Consider the following 17559-nt stretch of genomic DNA (forward strand, 5'->3'; position numbering starts at 1 on the left):
TCTGGCTTTGGCATTTTGGGCTGCGAGATATGTTTTGGGCATATATACAGCATAATAGCATTAGACTGTTTATAGCATTGTCATTGTAGTACTACACGCATTCTCTCATAGTAGCTTGTCTTCCCGTAATGGCCGATGCATTGTATCGACTGTCTTCCAGTCTGGTGTTCTCTCAGCTAATCTCCAGGATGGCCTCTTCGTCGCGCAGGCGCCGCTGGGGACTGACTGAGTACCGTGTCCGGACAGCATATATTGGAGGATTGAGTAAAAATGATCAGCATAGTCAGATGTCAAGATTACATCCGCTCAGTCATGCTTCCACTCCAGCATCCTCTCCGCCTTCTCAGTATCCCACAGACCTCTCCTCGGCCTGCCCTCCCAATACTCCTCATGTATCACCCCCACCCTCCCTTCCCATGCCTTCTTCACCAGCTCCACCGCCCCCACTTTCCCCTCCAGCCCCTCATGTCCCGAAATAGGCGGACTAATCCCCCCTTCCCAACATATCTCCGGCGCAACGATATTGAACGCCTCGGCGCCTCCCCATCCTTCCGACGTCAGGCCGAGGATACACGCGTCGGCGCTAGCCTTATGAGAGACCCAAGAGAAGAGGTCTTCCCATCTGCTTCGGAGGATGCCTTCTTCGTATGTGGGGACGACCATGTGGAATCGGAGGGAGGCGATGCGGAGGTTGGGGTCTATACGGACGAGATGCTCCGCTTGGAGCTCGTTGATGCTGGAGCATGCATCAGCACGATAGCGGATAGTCCAAAGTTCACTTACTGCTTGGATAGGGCGTAAGGGTCGAGCTATCAGGTCAGCTTTAATGATACATTATTAAATGCAGGAATCAGCTTACCGTTCTGAACGGTGCTTCCTCCGTCACAGGTAGCTCGTCAAACCGCTGCATCCCCTCCGGACTATAACTCAGCCCAGGCGCATTCACCGAGCTGGCCTGAACGATGCGCTTGACTCCATGGTCCGCAGCCGTCTTGAGCACATTGTACCCCGCTACGACATTCACATTGTGTACCATCCGAGGATCATGATATAGCGGGGACGGGATCGCCGAGAGATGGATGACGCCGTCGTACGGTCCATGGGATTTGAAGAGGTCGTCCAGCTCGGAAAAGAGGGAAAGGTCGAGGAGGTGGTGTGTGTATTTGTCGGCTTGGGAGGGGGTGATTTGGGCGGAGATGGCAGGAGGAAGGGGGACGATGTCGACGGATGTGACGGTGTGGGAGAGGTCGAGGAGGTGGAGGAGGACGGCGGAACCGACTGAGCCAGAGGAGCCAGTGAGGAGGATGTGCATGGTGTATCGATGTGTGAAGAGTGAAGGTGGGTGACTATATCGAAGGGATGATGGGGCTCAAAGTCGTGGACTCAAAGAGGACCAATCGCAGAGCCGCATTTAATGTAAGTCCCGGACATTTTGGATGCTCTGACGTCATGGCAACTACTCATTCCTCGAAGCTCGAAACCAAAAGCTTCAACCGCTCGTCTTGACACGCAGAGACTGAGCCACTCAATCGCTGATCAGCGCTGGACCTGTTTCTCGTGTGATCTGATGTTTCAGGTCTTCTTCTTCGGATTTTGATCACATCTGGATGGATGCCTTGCAGCCATACTGTACTTCAATCTAGATCTAGCTCCGGTACTATGCTGTAAGCTGGATACCCTGCCTAGCCATAAGAGGAAGCTCATAACTCACACTTCCGTTGATTGTCACGTACTCCTGATGAAATCAGCTGTGATCTCGCCTACGACAGACTCCACAACTTACATGTGAGAAATCGCACGTCCACACCCGCGCCACCTCGCCTCCTTCCACACCAAGATCGACCACGACCTCCAGATCCTCCTCTGCCAATATCTCGCTTGCCCGCGCTTCATTGATGTTCGCCTCGGGCTCGCCGTTGGTGAGTAGGCGGAGAGGGGTGTCGTTTGCGGCTGAAGAGGAGGGAACGAAGGAGACTGTTACTTTGGAGGGGGAGATGGTTCCTTCTGGGACGGCGGTGTAGCCACTATCTTGTCAGCTAGAGCTCGGTCTGTCAATGGATAGGAGGCCTACACAGCACAGAGGATACGGCCCCAGTTAGCGTCTGTTCTGTCAGCTGACATGCAAGTACACGGCAGAGTAAGCTCACCTTCTCCGTACATTGCGCACTTGACCAGAGAGCTGGAGGCTACGGATCGAGCGACGGCGTTTGCTACGTCGAAGCTGGGAGCTCCCTAGATAGTCAGCTCATTTGATGTCAGTATGATGATCTAGCTCACCGTGACGCGGACAGTAACAAACTTGGTAGCACCCTCCCCATCCCTGACAACCAGCTTTGCCAACTCCTCTGCGAACCCTCGCAATTCCTCCTTGAAGGTCGCGTATTCCGGGCTTCCTTCCTTGATCTCCTGCACCTCTTGTCCCTCAGGCACCGCCGCGCCGTTTGCAAGACAGATGATCGAGTCATTGGTCGACATGTCCCCGTCAACCGTGATGCTGTTGAATGACCGGTCCACCGCGTACTGCAGCGCGCTTTGAAGCGCCGCAGGCTCAATGGCCGCGTCTGTAGCAATGATGCCCAAGAGGGTCGCGTGCGGCGGTGGAGGCGGACCCATGTTGGGCGCAATCATGCCCGCGCCCTTGTCGATCCCGGCCATACGGACGGTGGTGTTCCCGAGCGCGAACGACCGGGTGCGGAGTTTGGGGAACGTATCAGTCGTCATGAACGCCTTGGCGAGATCCAGCCATGCTTCTGGTGTGGAAGCGAGGTTGGAGGTGAGGGAGGGGATGGAAGAGGTGATTTTGTCGATGGGGAGATGCTGCCCGATGACTCCGGTAGACATGACGAGCGTGCCTGACTCGCCTGCTCCGGCCGCGGGTGGAGGCGCGCGGGGCAGAAGCTGAGTGACCGTCTTGGACATGGACCAAGCGTCCTCCAGCCCCTTCTTTCCAGTGACGGCATTGGCACAGCCCGAGTTAACGACGAAGCCCCGCGCCCGACCCACTGCGGTGGAGAGAAGGTCCGAGGTGACTGTGACGGGAGCGGCTTTGAAGACGTTTCGCGTAACGCAAGCTGCGGCCGCACAGGGGTGTGAAGATGTGGAGACGAGGATACCTAGATCCAATGCGCCCGACTTCTTTTTGATGCCCGAGTGGGTCGAGGCACAGGCGAAGCCATGCGGGAACGAGTCGGCCGAGAGGGAGAGGACGTGGTGTGACTTGTCCGGGAGAGGCTTGGCGGAGGTATTGGATGCTGAAGCGGTCGAGTGTAGGGCTCGGGCCAGAGCTGGGAGAGCTCGGCCCGCTGTACTAGTGGGTAAGGGCGGCATGAGGGTGAGTCAGGGAGATGTACAGAAGGAGGAATGCGGAGCTGCCAGAGGACGAGTCGAGCGATACTAGCGATAAGAATTTACGCACGGATCAGAATTGGGCACAGCCAAAAGGAGCTCAAGATGGTCTCAAAGACAACTTGCCCTTTGCCTATCATACATATCCTCAGAACCTGTTTAATTTGTGCAAAGCTGTACACTCGCGCCTAAAAGTATCCTCCGTCGGTTCTGAGTGAGAGCAAGATCAAAATCTCGCCTAGAAATTGCCTCACAACTTGAGGTGCTCCACTTTCACGCTCGAACGACCGGTCACACCAAGTCTCGCCACCCGGCAGCTAGTACTCGCCCAAGATGTCAACAGTCTTCTACCGGTGGGGCGCTGGGCGGGATGAGTCCCGTATCACCTTTGACGGGACGCATATCAGCGTCTTTGATTTGAAGCGGGAGATCATCCTCGCGAACAAGATGGGGAATGGAAAGGATTTTGACTTGGGTGTATTCGATAATGTCACCGGGGAAGGTATGTCTGCTCGCTGATCTGAGCTATCAGCTATGGTTTCGGTCGATTTACAAGAGGTACTCCAGCTGATCAATCAGAATTCAAAGATGACAACCATCAAATCCCCCGTTCCTCATCCCTCATCGCCCGCCGTCTCCCCTCCTCCGCCAAAGGCCGCGGAAACGCCCAGAACTATATCGTCGGCACAGCGTCAGCTGATGAGCTCAACAATGCGCACCGAATTGAGGCTCACGCTCGGGACGCCATGGCTGCCAAGGCTAACAAGGGGTCGCGATTCGGAGGAGGCAATTACGGGAGTATGACGAAGCGGTTTGATGGAGGCGAAGCACAGCCAAAGGAACGGGTGGAAGTATCTATGGGGAGTGCGGAGGCGGACCAGGGGGTGGCGGCGTTCTTTGAGCAGAGTAGGGAGACTTGGGAGCAGGAGCAAGAGAATATGACTGTGTAAGCTGAAGTGAATCTTCCGTTGTGGGTCTCTAGCTGATTCTTCAGGGCGCCCGGACGTCAAGCGCAATTCCGCCGACAACAGCAGAGCAGGCCTGGCGCACCTGGAGGCGGTGGCGCCGGTGGAGCGGCCGCAGCAGGCGGGAGCAGCGCTGGTAAATTCGACTATTCGATGCCGCCCGACAAGGAGCCGCCTGTCGGATACATCTGTTACCGATGTGGTCAGAAAGGACACTGGATTCAGGACTGTCCGACCAACGACGATCCTGCCGCCATGGAGCGGAAGCGATTCGTACGAGTCACGGGTATCCCTCGGTCTTTCCTCAAGACGGTAGACGCGCCAGTAGGCGCAGAAGGGAGTTCGGGGGGTGCTATGTTGACTGCGGATGGAGGATTTGTCATGGCTGTACCGGACCAGTAAGCTACTTTGTCCTAGCAAGCTCGAGATCGTTAGCTGATTCTTTAGGCGACAATGGCAGAAACACGCTTCGACGAAAAGGCGGACAGGCAATAACGACGCGGACGGGTCAGGACCCCCTCCAGAGCTCTTATGCCCCATCGACCGCGTTCTTCTCCGCGAAGCAGTCGAGACGCCATGTTGCCATACCGCCTTCTGCGAAGAGTGCATCACGACTCATCTGGTCGAGCACGACTTTGAATGCCCGCAGTGCGAGAGTAAGGTGGCTAGTCTGGATAGGCTGCAGCCGGACGAGGAGGCGAGGGAGCGGGTGAGAGAGTATCAGATGGGCAAGGAGGAGGATGCGGCGAGGGCAGTGAAGGCTGGGTCTGGAGCGGGAGCCGAGGCATCGGCAGCGGAGACGGACGAAACGAAGAAGGAGGCGGAAGAGGTCAAGGTGAGTCCGGTTTGGGTCAATGTTGTGGTACTTATGCTGAGATTGCAGTCTGAACCGGAAGAAGGCGCGCTCTCTCCAAACCCAGGCGATCCTACCACAGCCACCGCTCGTACTGCACCATCAGCGGCAAACACCGCCGCCCCAGCCCCACCGGAAGTCAAGCCCATCCTCGACCCCGTCAAGATGAGAGAGATGCTCAATCCACAAGTAATGAACATCTATATGACTCAGGTAAGTTCCCGTCTCTCATTTGGCTGCACAAGGCGCAAACGGTAACCGTGGTTTCTGAGCTGACTTGCAGATGGCCAAAATGCTCCAAAATCCCACACTTCCCGCGCAAGCCAAAGCCCTCCTCCAAGCGCAACTCCAACTCGTACAAGCAAGCGTCATGTCTCTGCGCCAGATGCAGATGCTCGGTCTCCTCGATGGTCCACTCGCTGGGAACCAGGGAGGACAGCAGGGGAATGGCATGCAGGGGATGCAGGGCGGGATGGGTATGGGCATGGTTCAGCAGGGTCAACAGGGTCCGCAGGGGATGATGGGGATGGGGCCGGGGATGGGTATGGGGCAGGGCATGGGGATGGGGCAAGGGATGGGAATGGGCGGTATGGGCATGGGGATGAACCCGATGATGGGTGGGATGGGAGGCATGCCGCAGGGCCAGATGGGCATGGGCATGGGCGGGATGGGAATGGGAATGAACGGTATGAACAATGGTATGGGGATGGGAATGGGCGGACGAGGAAGAGGTGGATTCGCTCCGCGCGGTCTGACCGGCGGGTTCAGGGGAAGAGGAGGGTCTGGGGGACGAGGCGGAGGGAATATGATGCAGCCGCCTCAGGGGCAACATATGGGGCCGCCAGGTGGGGGACTGCCGGGTGGCGGAAGAGCGCCATTGCCGAAGAGACATGCGGAGGAGGCGGGGTTTGAGGTGCCTGCTGGGGTGGAGAAGATTGCGAGGATGGGCTGAGGAAGTGGCCACGGCGGTCTATGGCGCCTGAATGAACGTGATAGTCTTTCTTGCTTGTTGTACATTGCAGTCATGGATACGAATCTGCATAAGGTTATATACTCGGGCTTGAAAGCTGACTCTATGTACATATGAATCCTCGGCTTGGGCTCCCTAATCTCCCAAATCTTCTATACATACTGTACACACACTTCCCCCGACGCCCCTTCCTTCCACACCTCCAAATGCTTGAACTCGACTCCGACCCTCCTCGCACCTGCCGATTTACCGCTGCGAATTCGCTCCAGAAGCAATTTTTCGAATTCGACCTGGTGCTCGTCCATGATGTCGATGTTCTCAAGGCCGACGACCGTGTAGGTAGATGTCGCCGGAAGGTGTGCGCACGGCCTTCCGGCGATTGAAGACATCATCCAGTCGAGTTTGTCCTTCCTGTCACGCAGGCCAAAAGCGGGCGTGTGATTCGGCGGTACGTCGCGGAACGGATCAAGTGCAGTGAATGCGCCGACCGAATTGGGCACGAGCACCACCTCGACGTGCGACCAAGAGGACTCTGCATCGTCCCACCAGTCATCTCCGGAAGGAGGGATAGGCTTGGGATTTCCGCACTCCACAAGAAAGGTGAGGTGCGTCATTCCGGGTGGGGGATCGAAGGCCACGCTGGCTGCGTTCAACATGGCAAGAAGCTCGATGTTGGCCGCGAATGGGAGGTGGAGGATGAGCCGAGAGGAGGGAAGGAGAAGAGCAATGTCGAAGATGTGCTTGAATTGGTGCGCATTCCGATGTTCCGGCCAGCGAGCGTTGTAGCCGGGGGAAGCGACGAAGAGGGGGTCGGGCGGTGGGTACCGATGCGGGCTGATGGACCGTATGGCCTTGGCTTTAGATAGGTGTTGGTCCACGAGTTTGGCTGCCTCTGCAGTCACACGCTTCTCCTCTCTGGCCTCCCACTCGCGCTTGTGGCTGACGAGGTCCTTCCAGGCTTTCCGGTTCGTGTCCCGCCTTCCCTTCTCGTCCAACCCGAGTCCGACCGGCTTCACGATGATAGTGGTCATCGTACCAGCACTTCTCGATGCAGCAGGAGGTATGCGACCGGCGATCCGGAAGTACTCGGCCCATACTTCTGGATGAGTGATGAGGATTTCGTTGACGTGTGTGAGATGCGGAGAGGAGAGGAAGGAGTCCAGCTTGCGGTAAGCACATTCCGGGGTTAGGTTGAGCTCAGGCTTGGATGGATCTAGTCATCAGCGGGTACTCCCCGCCGGACTGAGTGCCATCAAGATCATGAGACGTACCGGGAAGGACGAAGGGGTCCACCAGCTTGGTTGGGTAGAGGAATGGCTTGGTGAAGTCTCGGGTAAAGGTGGAAAGGCGGATCATGACCGAAAGTGTGGCTCGGTCGGCATGATGTAGGATCATCTGTAGGATTTGCGGGAATCCTTGTATAACTGACATGGCTCAAAGACCTTTTGGGTTGAGTGGTGATGGCAAGTAGGTGGGCGAGGTCAAGAGAGGCGGAGATGCTGATGGTGGACAGGGGGTGTCCGGAACTGAAACGCCCTGAAACACACCCGGAAATCCGGATTCCGGCTATTTCGACTCCCTTTTTGCGCCTCAACGATCACGTGCAGGTGCAGGTGCAGGTCAAGGTGCAAGCAGTGCAGGTGGGATCATGGACTCTCGATCAAGCTTTCTTCATCTCGGTGCCAGACCTGGGCAGACCTGTTTTCACTGCAGGGCCGAGTCTGTATATAGTGCAAATGCCACACCAAGTCCTGCCCGAGCTATGGCCGCTGATCATCCCACACCTCCGTCGCCCTCTTCCTCCAACTCACACCGCCTTACCTACCCCTCGCTCTGCGCTGAAGCAGCCTGATCTCGTATCGGCCCTGACGGTCTGCAAGGTAAGCTTGCAGCTCTGATTCTTCCCTGTTACAGGTCAGAAGACCGAATCTGATAGTCCAGGATTGGTATCACATCGCGAGCAGAGCTCTCTATCCGGTCGCGATTACAAATTCGTTCCCCCTCCTCCTTCGAGGCGTCGATGATCCCCCAATACCGAATATCCCCTCCAAGCGCGAGCTCCTCGGGCGAATCAAACATCTCTACCTCGAGCCGGCGGACGTCCTAGATCCAACGGCGGGTCCAACCGAAGAAGAGACGCAAAGATCAGAGCGGACTGGGGCCAGGTCCTGCTCGCCTCTGCCGACACGCCAGTCTTTCCAAACCTGCAGACCCTTTCAGTCGGCGCGTTCTCGGGCTCAACTCAGTTCGCTGCGCAGGACCAGAGACAGACGGACGTCGAATGGGACTACATCGAAGAGGCTCGGGAGGCTGCCAGTCGCATCCTCGTCGCCCATCCCCAGCTTCGACATCTATGCGACTGGGGTGTTGGTCCGCTATACTCAGCGGAGACACACTCGAGTGGACAAACGACTCCGATTACTGCCCGATCCCCCCATCACAAACATCCTACGCCCCGATCCGCCGCTACATACACACCCCGCATGCCCCTTCAGACAGTCTGGCTCATATGGGGTCCGACCGCACGGCAGTGGAGCGACTCGTCTGGGCAGCTCTGATGGATAGACAGGAGGTGGTCCACGAGAGCGACAATTCGGACCAGTCAAATCCTCGCTGCGGCTTTGACGAAAGTCTTTACATCATGATCCCTCCGGATGGCGGACAAGGCGAGCTCTCATCCAAGAAAGGCCGCATAATGTGGAGGCGTCAGGCGAAATTCATGCAGGAGGTCGTCGACAATATGATCGCGGAGGATGCGGAGGATCTACGTGACTGGTACAAGCCGTGGGACTCGTGGACCGTCTCCCAGCTCTTTGACGCGCCGCGGTGCCAGGCGTGCGGCTGGTGCCCGGGAAAAGCGGAGGAGGGAGGCCGTGTAGGTGTAGAGTTGGAGATTGAAGCTGCGAAGGGTATGAGGTGAGCTTTCCGGTGTTCTTGTGGTGGTAGAAGAGCTGACATTCTCAGTGCTGTACGCGCGGAACCGCGCGCTGCTGAGACACTTCCGCGCTATATCCGATAGCCCACCCTTCCTTCATTCTGTGGATGCTCGACGGTCGAACTCCGCCGCCATTCGGCTGGCAAAATCCCGAGCCGATTACTACCCATTTCATTGGCAGATAAATGGAGGTGGGAATGACTGGAGATGGGTAGCTCGGTGGGATGACGTGCGGGGTCATGACGCGTTCATCGGACGGTGTGGCGGGCCTGATAGGCTGGATGTACATGTGGCAAACTTTCCACAAACGGAAGCGTCAGGGTGTGGCTTGCCAAGGGATGTGTGCTCCCTAGAGGTGTGTAAACTGACGGTGGAGTCCGAGTCATTTTGGCACGACCGACACTGAGCGGGTGGCGAACACGTTAGAGACTGACCAGGCCGACAGGACCTCTTCAAAGAAGGGCCATCATAACAGGAAGACGCCAGCGTTGCATCTCTACTGTATACTGCGGCAGAGCGCGCCAGAGCTATGGGAGTTTACTGATACGTATAGAAGCGATCACACGTATGGCCCGCAAGCCTTGCCTGAGAGCCCCTCCTTCCACTCCTCCAGGGGCTCGTAATCGATTGCCGGCTTGATCACCACCTCAAAACGTTACCGCACGAAACCCGCTACATCGAGCCCATGCTTTTCCTCCCCATCCTTCGCCAGGTCGATGTTCTCGGTGCCGACGATGATGCAGCGTGCAGTGCTGGGCAGGCGACAGGCGGCGATGCCAAAGGGGTAGTGCATCATCCGCAGAGACGCTCTCGCCGAGCCTAGACTGAAAACGTTTGGTGTTACGTCGGGCGGAAGATCGTCGAAGCGTCGGAGGTAGGGGTGGATACCGATGGAGTTTGGCAGGAGTATGACTTCGACGCGCTGCCAGCTGCTTTGGGCCTTCCGACGGCCATGCTGAATGTAGTAAAGGGTCACCACGTTCCCGCTTCCCACGAGAAGTGTGAGCCATGTCGCTCCGGTGGGTGGCGCGAACTCGACGCAGACGGCGTTGCAGAGGTTGATAACGTCGATATGAGCGGCTGTGGGAAGCTGGAGGATGAGTCGACTGGAATGAAGGAGTACCGATATAGAGAAGATGTGATGATATTGGTGAGCGCCGTACGCCCGCGGCCAAGTTTCCGGAAAGCCGGAAGAAGGGATGAAGGTCGGGTCGCCAGGAAAGTACCGGTCACTAAGCTCCGATAGCTCAGCCTGGATGCGGAGCCCTCTCGAGGTGTCCGATGCTCGCTCTTGCATTATTTTATGGGCTTCCGGCATGAACCAGTCAGAGTACTTAGCTATGTGACCCTGGATTGTTTGCCGATGCGAGTTGCGCCGCGCCGCCTCGTCCAGCCCAAGTCCGACGGGCTTGACGATAATTGTGGTGACCCTACCGCTTGCTCTGACCGCAGAGGGAGGCATGCGACCGGCCAAGCGAAGGTACTCGGCCCAGATCTCTGGGTGGGTGATGACGATCTCCTCGACTTGCTGTAACGAGCGGGAGGAGCAGAAAGATTCGAGCTTGCGGTAAGCGCGTTCGGCGGACAGGTTGAGCTGGGGGATGGTGGGGTCTAAGGGTCAGCCGATACCCTCTGCAAGATAGGCCACCATGAGAACTGAGATCAGACCTACCCGGGAGGAGGAAGGGGTCGATCAACCTTTTGGGGTATAAGAAGGGTTCAGTGATTGCGTGAGTGAAGGAGGAGAGACGGATCATGGTCGAGAGAGCGGGTCGATCCAGGTGTTGTGTGATCTCTCGTAGGATGTGAGGATAGCCCCTGATGTCGAACATGGGGTGCGTCGGATAGTAGCGACTGAAGGGGTAATGTATGGTGGAGAGGGAAAGACCGAATGAGTATTCGAACTGGTATCGTGCTAAAGAAGCGAAGCGGTCCGTGTCTGAGATCTGAGACCTGAACCTATGGATGACTCCAGCAACTCAGTCGCTTGAGCTGAGAACAGCCCCGGTGTGTTCCTGAGCTGGGTAGATGCATGTGATTACGCTATCTGTAGCAGCTCAATAATATCCCTCTTGCCAGACTGTTCAAACCACTTGGCGAAGCCCACCAATCTCACTTCAAGATCTGGGTTAACTTCCCACCGCCGAACGAACCCTATATACTCCAGTAGACTCGCATCATGACCCTTCGCCCAGCCATCATCTCCCCCAGCTCCAGGTAGACCTTCCAAGCCGACCAGGGTATAGACCGAGGGCGGCTGGAGGGCGAATGCTGGCATGGCGAGGGGCAACGCGCGCGAATTGTAGTCCAGCAGCGGTTTGCTCTCCCAGCGCTCCGTGTATTTGGAGTGCGGCGTATCGAGCTCGTCAAAGTCCCGGACAGTGACGATAAAGTCGTCCCTCGGAGCAGGGAGGAGGACGAGCTCGATGCTCTCCCAGGGTTCAGAAGGTGTAACCTGGCGAGCGGTTGAGGAGACTTGGCTGGATATTGCCGCTTCCGACGAGTATAGTGAGGTGACGGGTAGAGGTGAATGGAGGATAATTCTCAGAGAGAGCTTTGAGGAAATGGTAGAGGTCGATGACGGCGCCGTGAGGAAGGTGGAAGACGACGCGAGAGGAAGGGAGTAGGGTGGCAATGTCGAAGAGGTGTTGAAAGTAGAGTTGGGGTCGGGCCCGGTCGCGGGCGCGCTGATACCGGGAATAGGGATCTATGCGAGTCATCGCCCTCAGACTCTCCTCATGAGTCCTCAAGACCATTCTCTGCTCCCCCTCACAATGACCCCTTTATCTCCATACTCCCTCCAGCTGCCCTCCGGGATGTAAGGCGCAACGTGGATGATAGTCGAAGTCTTCTGCCCGGTTTGCTGCTGAAGGTAGCTCTGAGATATGCTCGAGATATTTTCCCCATATCTCTGAGCGTGCGATAAGGATCGTCTTCACAGGCGCGAGGTGAGGCGAGCAAAGGAGGGTTACGAGCTTGTCGCTTGCGGTCTTGAGCAAGGACGTGGTACCTGGCGGGGCGGTCGTCTCGGTGTCTGATCATCAGCCTAAGTACCTCTATCGGATATGAGGCACTCAGAAGGCAGGCAGCTTACAGCGAGGTCGTAGCGGATCGACCAGCTTGCCGGGATACAGCACCGCTATTCCAAGATCCCTCGTAAACGAGCTGAGACGAATGATAACAGCAAGCGTTGCCCGATCCGAGTGGAGCATCACGCTTTGTAAGTATGTGGATACGTAGTGATGTTGAGCATCGTCAATGCTGTCGCTGCATAGGCAACACCAAGAGCAGAGGCAAGGGTGGTTTGATGAAAAGGCGGTGTAGTCGGTGCCTGAAACACACTGAACCACAGCCGGACTGAGGAATGTGGAATGTCCGGAACTTTAATTGACGCACCGGAAGCAAAGAAGCCCAACTCGTCAGAAGCCATCACAACCCCAATCCGGCCCCTGTCTTCTCTCTATACTGTTCAGCTCACACTCCGCTTTTGCTCGATCAGCTTCCCAGTCTTTCCTTCCACCGACTGCCTGTACCTCACAATGTTCTCGGATCTACCGCCCGAGCTTTGGCCTCTCCTCATCAGCCACCTCCGAAACCCGCTTCCCCCGACACATACTGCCCTCCCCCCTCCGCTGTCCACGCTCAAGCAGCCGCATGTAGTGGCAGCAATGATGGTATCCACGGTAAGTTTCGTGGCTCTTCTCCTCTGAGATTCAGGAGTCTCTGGTCACAAATTGAGATTAGTGCAGGCTGATGAATTCAGGAGTGGTATCGGCTGGCCTCATCAACCCTCTACTCCGCCGTCGTAACCCATGACCTGACCCTCCTCCTCCAAGGTGTCTACAATACTCCTATATCCGGCATTCTCTCGGAGCGGGAGCTGCTGGGCGAGATTCAGCACCTATATCTTGAGCCCGGCAGAATCGCCCCTCATCGCTCGATCCGCTGCGCACCCAGTCGGAGATGGCCCTGGAGGGCTGGAAAGGGGCGTCACGCGCTTCCAAGCCCCTCCCGGTGTTTGAGAAAGCGCGGACGCTCTCGGTTGGGGCTTTTGCGGGCTGCCCCAAGCACTACAGGGGATCGGGCGGACCAACATCTACCGTCCGGAACCTGACCGAAGCAGCCCGGGAGTATGTCGGCCAATTCCTCTACGAACACCCCCAGATTCGTCATACATGCGACTGGGCGGCAGGTCCCCTGATTCTTAACGACAGCGTCATCGCATGCATCTCGGACAAGCAGTACTCAGCACCCTCCATTACGGCGCATTCCTTCGCAGAGAGCGCGTCCATACCCCACTTTGAAACCTCGTATATTCCGACTCGGCGGTACTTCCGCGCGGCCGCAAAATCCGAGTCACCGTCATCTACTGGAGGCGCGATCGTCGCGATGGTGGTGGCTGCCATTGCGGAACGCCAGAGCGGAATGGAGGATCTGGGGATGGAGAGCGACGAGTATGGGTGGAACCTGGAGGAAGATGTGTACGTCGACCTCACCTCGGACAGCTCGGCGGGCGCGAGTTCTGCGCGGGATCGGGCGAGCCGGAGGAAGCAGGCCGCAGACTTCACCGGCGTTATCGAGGGGATGCTCGCGGCGAGCAGGGCTGCCCTGCCCACCGTCAAACTCCCGCACGACTCGTGGACAGTAACGCAGCTCTTCGACGCTCCCAGATGCGAAGCGTGCGGCTGGGAGCCAGAGGGGACGGAGGAGCGGGGCGTGGTGGAAGCTTAGGGGTGGAGGTGTAGGAGAGGGGCGATCGGTAGATGAACTCATGGTACGTCCTTCCTCCCTGCCGAAGAGCAGCCAGGCTGATATACTTCCAGTACATACCATAATCATCCTGTCATTATATCTCAAACCACGACCAAGTCCCGCGGCTATCGAGAATCTTACCCACCACAACGAGGGATACCCCGTCGTTACAGTTCCCCACTCGATCATACTGCCTTCTCCCTCATTAACTATCCGCGCTCAGCGGTCATCTCTCATCCGCTCCATTCTCAGGTGATTTGGTCGGGTCATACGTCGGGATCTTCGCTATCGGCATGGGGAGGCGGGGCGGAGAAGAGCAGGATCTGGGCACCTGGGGCATCGTGACAGAGTGAGCCGGGGGCGGTCCTCGATGCGGGATAGATGTGGGGAGGGCCTTGAGCACGTTAATAGCTGCCTATCTGGTAGCTCATCCATGTATAAAGTCTAATTGCCGTCGACTCACACACTGAGCTGCTAGAAGCTATTGCGTCTTCGCTTCGAGGGGTTTATAAGGAGGATCGAATAAGTAAGGCTGGAGAGGATGAGGAATGCGGAGCAAACAGACTGCAAGAGCTAACTACACGATGCTCTTGACGATGCTGCTTGCTGAGCGCCTTCCTCCGTTACTCACTGAACGTCCTCGGTGCTGAGATCTTCAGCGAGCTCATATATCTCGACACTACCTATCATGGCAACGCACCTCATTCCGGAGGTTCTCGTCGAAGTATTCCAGCATCTCCGCAAGCAAATGCCACTGCCTCACCCAATCCACCCTCCTGCAAACTGATCAATCTGCCAATCGGACCTCGCAAGCGTCTTGCGTGTGTATAAGGTCAGCTATCAGGCCTCAGCATTTCGTGAAGGGTCATATGCTGATTCGCAGGACTGGTACAATGTTGCTACGCCGATACTGTACGCTACGCGACGGTGGTGGCTCGATTACCATTACTCATACGGGGATACAACAATACTCCTATACCCGGCATCACGTCAAAGCGGCATCTCCTCGCCCAAACAAAGCACCTCTTCCTCGAGTACGAGTGGCCGGAAGCTAAGTCTGCACCGGCGAGCGCGGGTATACTACCTCAATCGCTCGGCGCAATTGCAACAATCACCAGATGGGTGTCATCCGCCATCGGCATCGCGGACCAGCCGGATACGTGGACTCTCCCTAGTTCACCTCCAAAGCCGCGGCAGCTGTTCCAAACCGGATACAAAGCGAATATCGATCGAGATTGGGAGGAGCAAGGGTCGCAGGAGGCTGATGAGCTGTGGGAGGCGATGAGGGTGATCAGAGGCGGGAGGGGGTACGAGGGGCAGGTATTCAACAGTCTCCGGACTTGGGCGGTAAATGTTTACGGGGGCGAGGCGTGCGATAAGCGGTGGGGTGCCCTCGCGGAGAGCGTCAGCTACAATGACGTATCGCGGGTCTGTCGCATGGCTGTTCTCGCCTTCGTCGCCAGCCACCCTACCCTCGAGCACATCTGCGATCCGGGCGATATCGGTCCACTCTCCTGCGAGCGTCACACAGGCCGTCCGTTCGTCACGCGTCCCTCGGTATCCATTCACACTTGTCCCCTCAATTATCCCTACACCCTCTTCCTCATCGGCGAGCCAACTCGCTGGTACATCCACGCCCCGCCGAGCAGTTGACGAGGCGGCACGACGGGGCCGCGAGCTGGGTGCTGGCAGGGCTCGCATGATTCTGGAATCGCCCCGAGGCGGTCTGAGGGCAATGTCAAGAAGCCAAGTAGCTGGTGGCGAGGTTTGGTATCGGATCAAGGTTGTAGCTGTACAAGTGAGGAAGATGTACATGATTGTGAGCAAGGTGAATGAGAGGCAGAGAGGCGGGTGGAAACCAGTGAAAACCGCCACCGGCCACTCGGCGCCGGCCCGGACCGGAGCACTGAGCGGGGAAAGAGCGGTTCACGAGGCCCTGCTGCTGAACCGCCCCAGCGAGCAGTTGACGCCGACGACGAAGGTAGGGCTGATGAGGTTCATAGTTGACTACAAATCGAGGCGCTCTAGATTACAGTTACGTGACAACTCGGCCGCTATCCGGCTCCCCTTCTACGACCCGCCTTGCGTCCGCCTGACACTTTACGAATCGCAAGCTGATCGTATGAGCGAGCGGTGGATCCGAGGGTTTGGAGGGTGTGTAGGGTTTTCTGGTCCGCGAGGCCGCCAGAGGACAAGACGATGGGGTAGAACTGGCCGTCCCGTACGACTGCCGCGCCGAGGCTAGCCACCTTTTGGTTGCAGTGTGCTGCTAGAGCCTGCTCCGCCCGCCGAGTGGTGATGTATGTGGATCGAGAGGGGTGCGACGTCCGACGCGGTGCCCAGGGTGACGTCAAACTCCATCTTGTCCGAGCCCGAGAGCAGGCCGAGAAGCGGCTGTCGTTCTTTTTCGCGCTGCCTGAGGCCCGGTCGACGATGAGCGACGTTGACCTTGGCCGCCGGTAGACGCTGGAGCATTTGAGCTAGCGCATTTTGGAATGTCCGCTCCGCCTGGCTGAACTTGCAGCGCTCATGATGACCGGCCGACAGTGGGCAGGGGCAAGTGTCCCGAAGAGCGACCGCTGGCTCAGTGTCACTCATCGAGTGAGCGGGGTCCGAGGGGTAGCCGACCGAAAGCTGAGCGGTTCTCCGAGTAGGGTGGGGAGTGCTCGGCGGGGAGGTGAGGGTGAGGAGGGAAGATGGTTGTTGATTGATGAGTTTGTGTGGACGGAGGGGATGATGGAGGGAAGAGTAAAGTCGGCGGCGGGCGACGGCCGCCAAGGATGCCGCCCATGCGGACCGGCAGAAGAGCAACAGCTCGTCCACCTCGTCTCTTCCCTTTGCCCGCCGAAAGCCCGAGGACGAGTCGAGGGTGCGGAGGGGATGTTGTGGCGGGAGTTGGTTGAGGAGGACGACGGTGGCGGAGAAAGACTGGGTGTACTGCTTGACCTTTGGCCTGCGCGCGGACCGACCATTGACCCGAGCACCTGGCGTCGAGGGGGATGGGGAGGATTTGGTGCGGTCGATCCGGAATCCGGAGGGGGAGCGGTCAAAGGCGGCGCAGATGATAGGGAGGGCGTCGACATTGTCGAGATACGCGAGCAGCTGATGCCCTGGACCGAGTGCGTTCTCGAGGAGGGGACGGTGCATGATGGAGAAGAAGAGGGCGCCTCTCTCGGAATCGATGACGGTGTAGGTACCATCGTGGCGGACGAGCAGGGCGGCGTTTGCTCCGTAGACCCAACGAAAGAGGTGGGGGACGCCCGGTTCTGCCTGCCGAGCGTGGGCAGATGAGGCGGGAGTGGGCTTATTGGCCCCGTTGGAGGGGTCGGAAGATGGAGAGCGCGGAGCTGGTCGATGGTTTCCGGGGTGATCTCCCGCCTTTGCCTCCAGCCGCAGGTCAGGTCACGCCCAGGCTTGACTCTGGTCCGAGCGCTCCACCGGTGATGGGTCCGCCTCGCCAAACGGGACGTTGGGGTACGCGCTGAGGTACGCGGCAGCATTGCGGCTGCGGAGACCGGGGACGAGACCGAGTTTGACCACGCCGACGGCGCCGAGGAAAGCGGGGAGAGTTTCATCGCACGGGTTGGGAGGTGTATGCAGCCGCTGCTAGCCCTGCCGCGTCGACGAACGGGGCGACAAGGCCGGGCGAGATGCGGTGTCGGTCTGGGGGGCAGCTGCAGGCTGAAGCGAGGAGGAAGGGATGAGTAGAGTAGTGGATAGGGTCCGCGGGGTGGCAAAG

General features: G+C 57.8%; 8 protein-coding genes across 8 annotated transcripts; 4 read left to right on the forward strand and 4 right to left on the reverse strand.

Annotated features, from left to right (window-relative positions):
* Positions 1-306: 306 nt before the first annotated feature.
* Positions 307-1312, reverse strand: MKK02DRAFT_34384 (uncharacterized protein; the record flags this gene model as incomplete). Its single annotated transcript, XM_053088928.1, has 3 exons — positions 307-736; positions 784-809; positions 860-1312. 3 exons carry the CDS (start codon positions 1310-1312, stop codon positions 307-309), a joined length of 909 nt encoding a protein of 302 aa, XP_052944757.1.
* A 333-nt stretch (positions 1313-1645) lies between these two features.
* Positions 1646-3327, reverse strand: MKK02DRAFT_37856 (putative arginine biosynthesis-related protein; the record flags this gene model as incomplete). The annotated part of the gene is made up of 6 exons (XM_053089810.1): positions 1646-1657; positions 1712-1735; positions 1784-2024; positions 2072-2102; positions 2148-2232; positions 2278-3327. The coding sequence occupies 6 exons, from the start codon at positions 3325-3327 to the stop codon at positions 1646-1648; spliced, it is 1443 nt and encodes a 480-aa protein (XP_052944758.1).
* A 351-nt stretch (positions 3328-3678) lies between these two features.
* On the forward strand, positions 3679-6115 carry MKK02DRAFT_16595 (DWNN domain-containing protein; the record flags this gene model as incomplete). The annotated part of the gene is made up of 7 exons (XM_053085656.1): positions 3679-3847; positions 3925-4291; positions 4340-4708; positions 4758-5075; positions 5187-5376; positions 5447-5530; positions 5678-6115. The coding sequence occupies 7 exons, from the start codon at positions 3679-3681 to the stop codon at positions 6113-6115; spliced, it is 1935 nt and encodes a 644-aa protein (XP_052944759.1).
* A 170-nt stretch (positions 6116-6285) lies between these two features.
* MKK02DRAFT_28088 (uncharacterized protein) lies at positions 6286-7564 on the reverse strand (the record flags this gene model as incomplete). Its single annotated transcript, XM_053087482.1, has 2 exons — positions 6286-7346; positions 7405-7564. The coding sequence occupies 2 exons, from the start codon at positions 7562-7564 to the stop codon at positions 6286-6288; spliced, it is 1221 nt and encodes a 406-aa protein (XP_052944760.1).
* A 305-nt stretch (positions 7565-7869) lies between these two features.
* On the forward strand, positions 7870-9152 carry MKK02DRAFT_37859 (uncharacterized protein; the record flags this gene model as incomplete). Its single annotated transcript, XM_053089811.1, has 5 exons — positions 7870-8013; positions 8075-8233; positions 8299-8499; positions 8535-9049; positions 9098-9152. 5 exons carry the CDS (start codon positions 7870-7872, stop codon positions 9150-9152), a joined length of 1074 nt encoding a protein of 357 aa, XP_052944761.1.
* Positions 9153-9723: 571 nt separating this feature from the next.
* MKK02DRAFT_28090 (uncharacterized protein) lies at positions 9724-12280 on the reverse strand (the record flags this gene model as incomplete). The annotated part of the gene is made up of 6 exons (XM_053087483.1): positions 9724-10679; positions 10741-10972; positions 11176-11775; positions 11842-11946; positions 12041-12102; positions 12163-12280. 6 exons carry the CDS (start codon positions 12278-12280, stop codon positions 9724-9726), a joined length of 2073 nt encoding a protein of 690 aa, XP_052944762.1.
* A 327-nt stretch (positions 12281-12607) lies between these two features.
* Positions 12608-13799, forward strand: MKK02DRAFT_37862 (uncharacterized protein; the record flags this gene model as incomplete). The annotated part of the gene is made up of 3 exons (XM_053089812.1): positions 12608-12751; positions 12832-12873; positions 13026-13799. 3 exons carry the CDS (start codon positions 12608-12610, stop codon positions 13797-13799), a joined length of 960 nt encoding a protein of 319 aa, XP_052944763.1.
* A 605-nt stretch (positions 13800-14404) lies between these two features.
* MKK02DRAFT_28092 (uncharacterized protein) lies at positions 14405-17305 on the forward strand (the record flags this gene model as incomplete). Its single annotated transcript, XM_053087484.1, has 7 exons — positions 14405-14456; positions 14704-15248; positions 15352-15801; positions 15856-15974; positions 16061-16164; positions 16345-16939; positions 17014-17305. The coding sequence occupies 7 exons, from the start codon at positions 14405-14407 to the stop codon at positions 17303-17305; spliced, it is 2157 nt and encodes a 718-aa protein (XP_052944764.1).
* Positions 17306-17559: the final 254 nt, after the last annotated feature.

Source organism: Dioszegia hungarica (assembly GCF_025882075.1).
Source record: "Dioszegia hungarica strain PDD-24b-2 chromosome Unknown MKK02contig_11, whole genome shotgun sequence".
Classification (NCBI taxonomy): Eukaryota; Fungi; Basidiomycota; class Tremellomycetes; order Tremellales; family Bulleribasidiaceae; genus Dioszegia; species Dioszegia hungarica.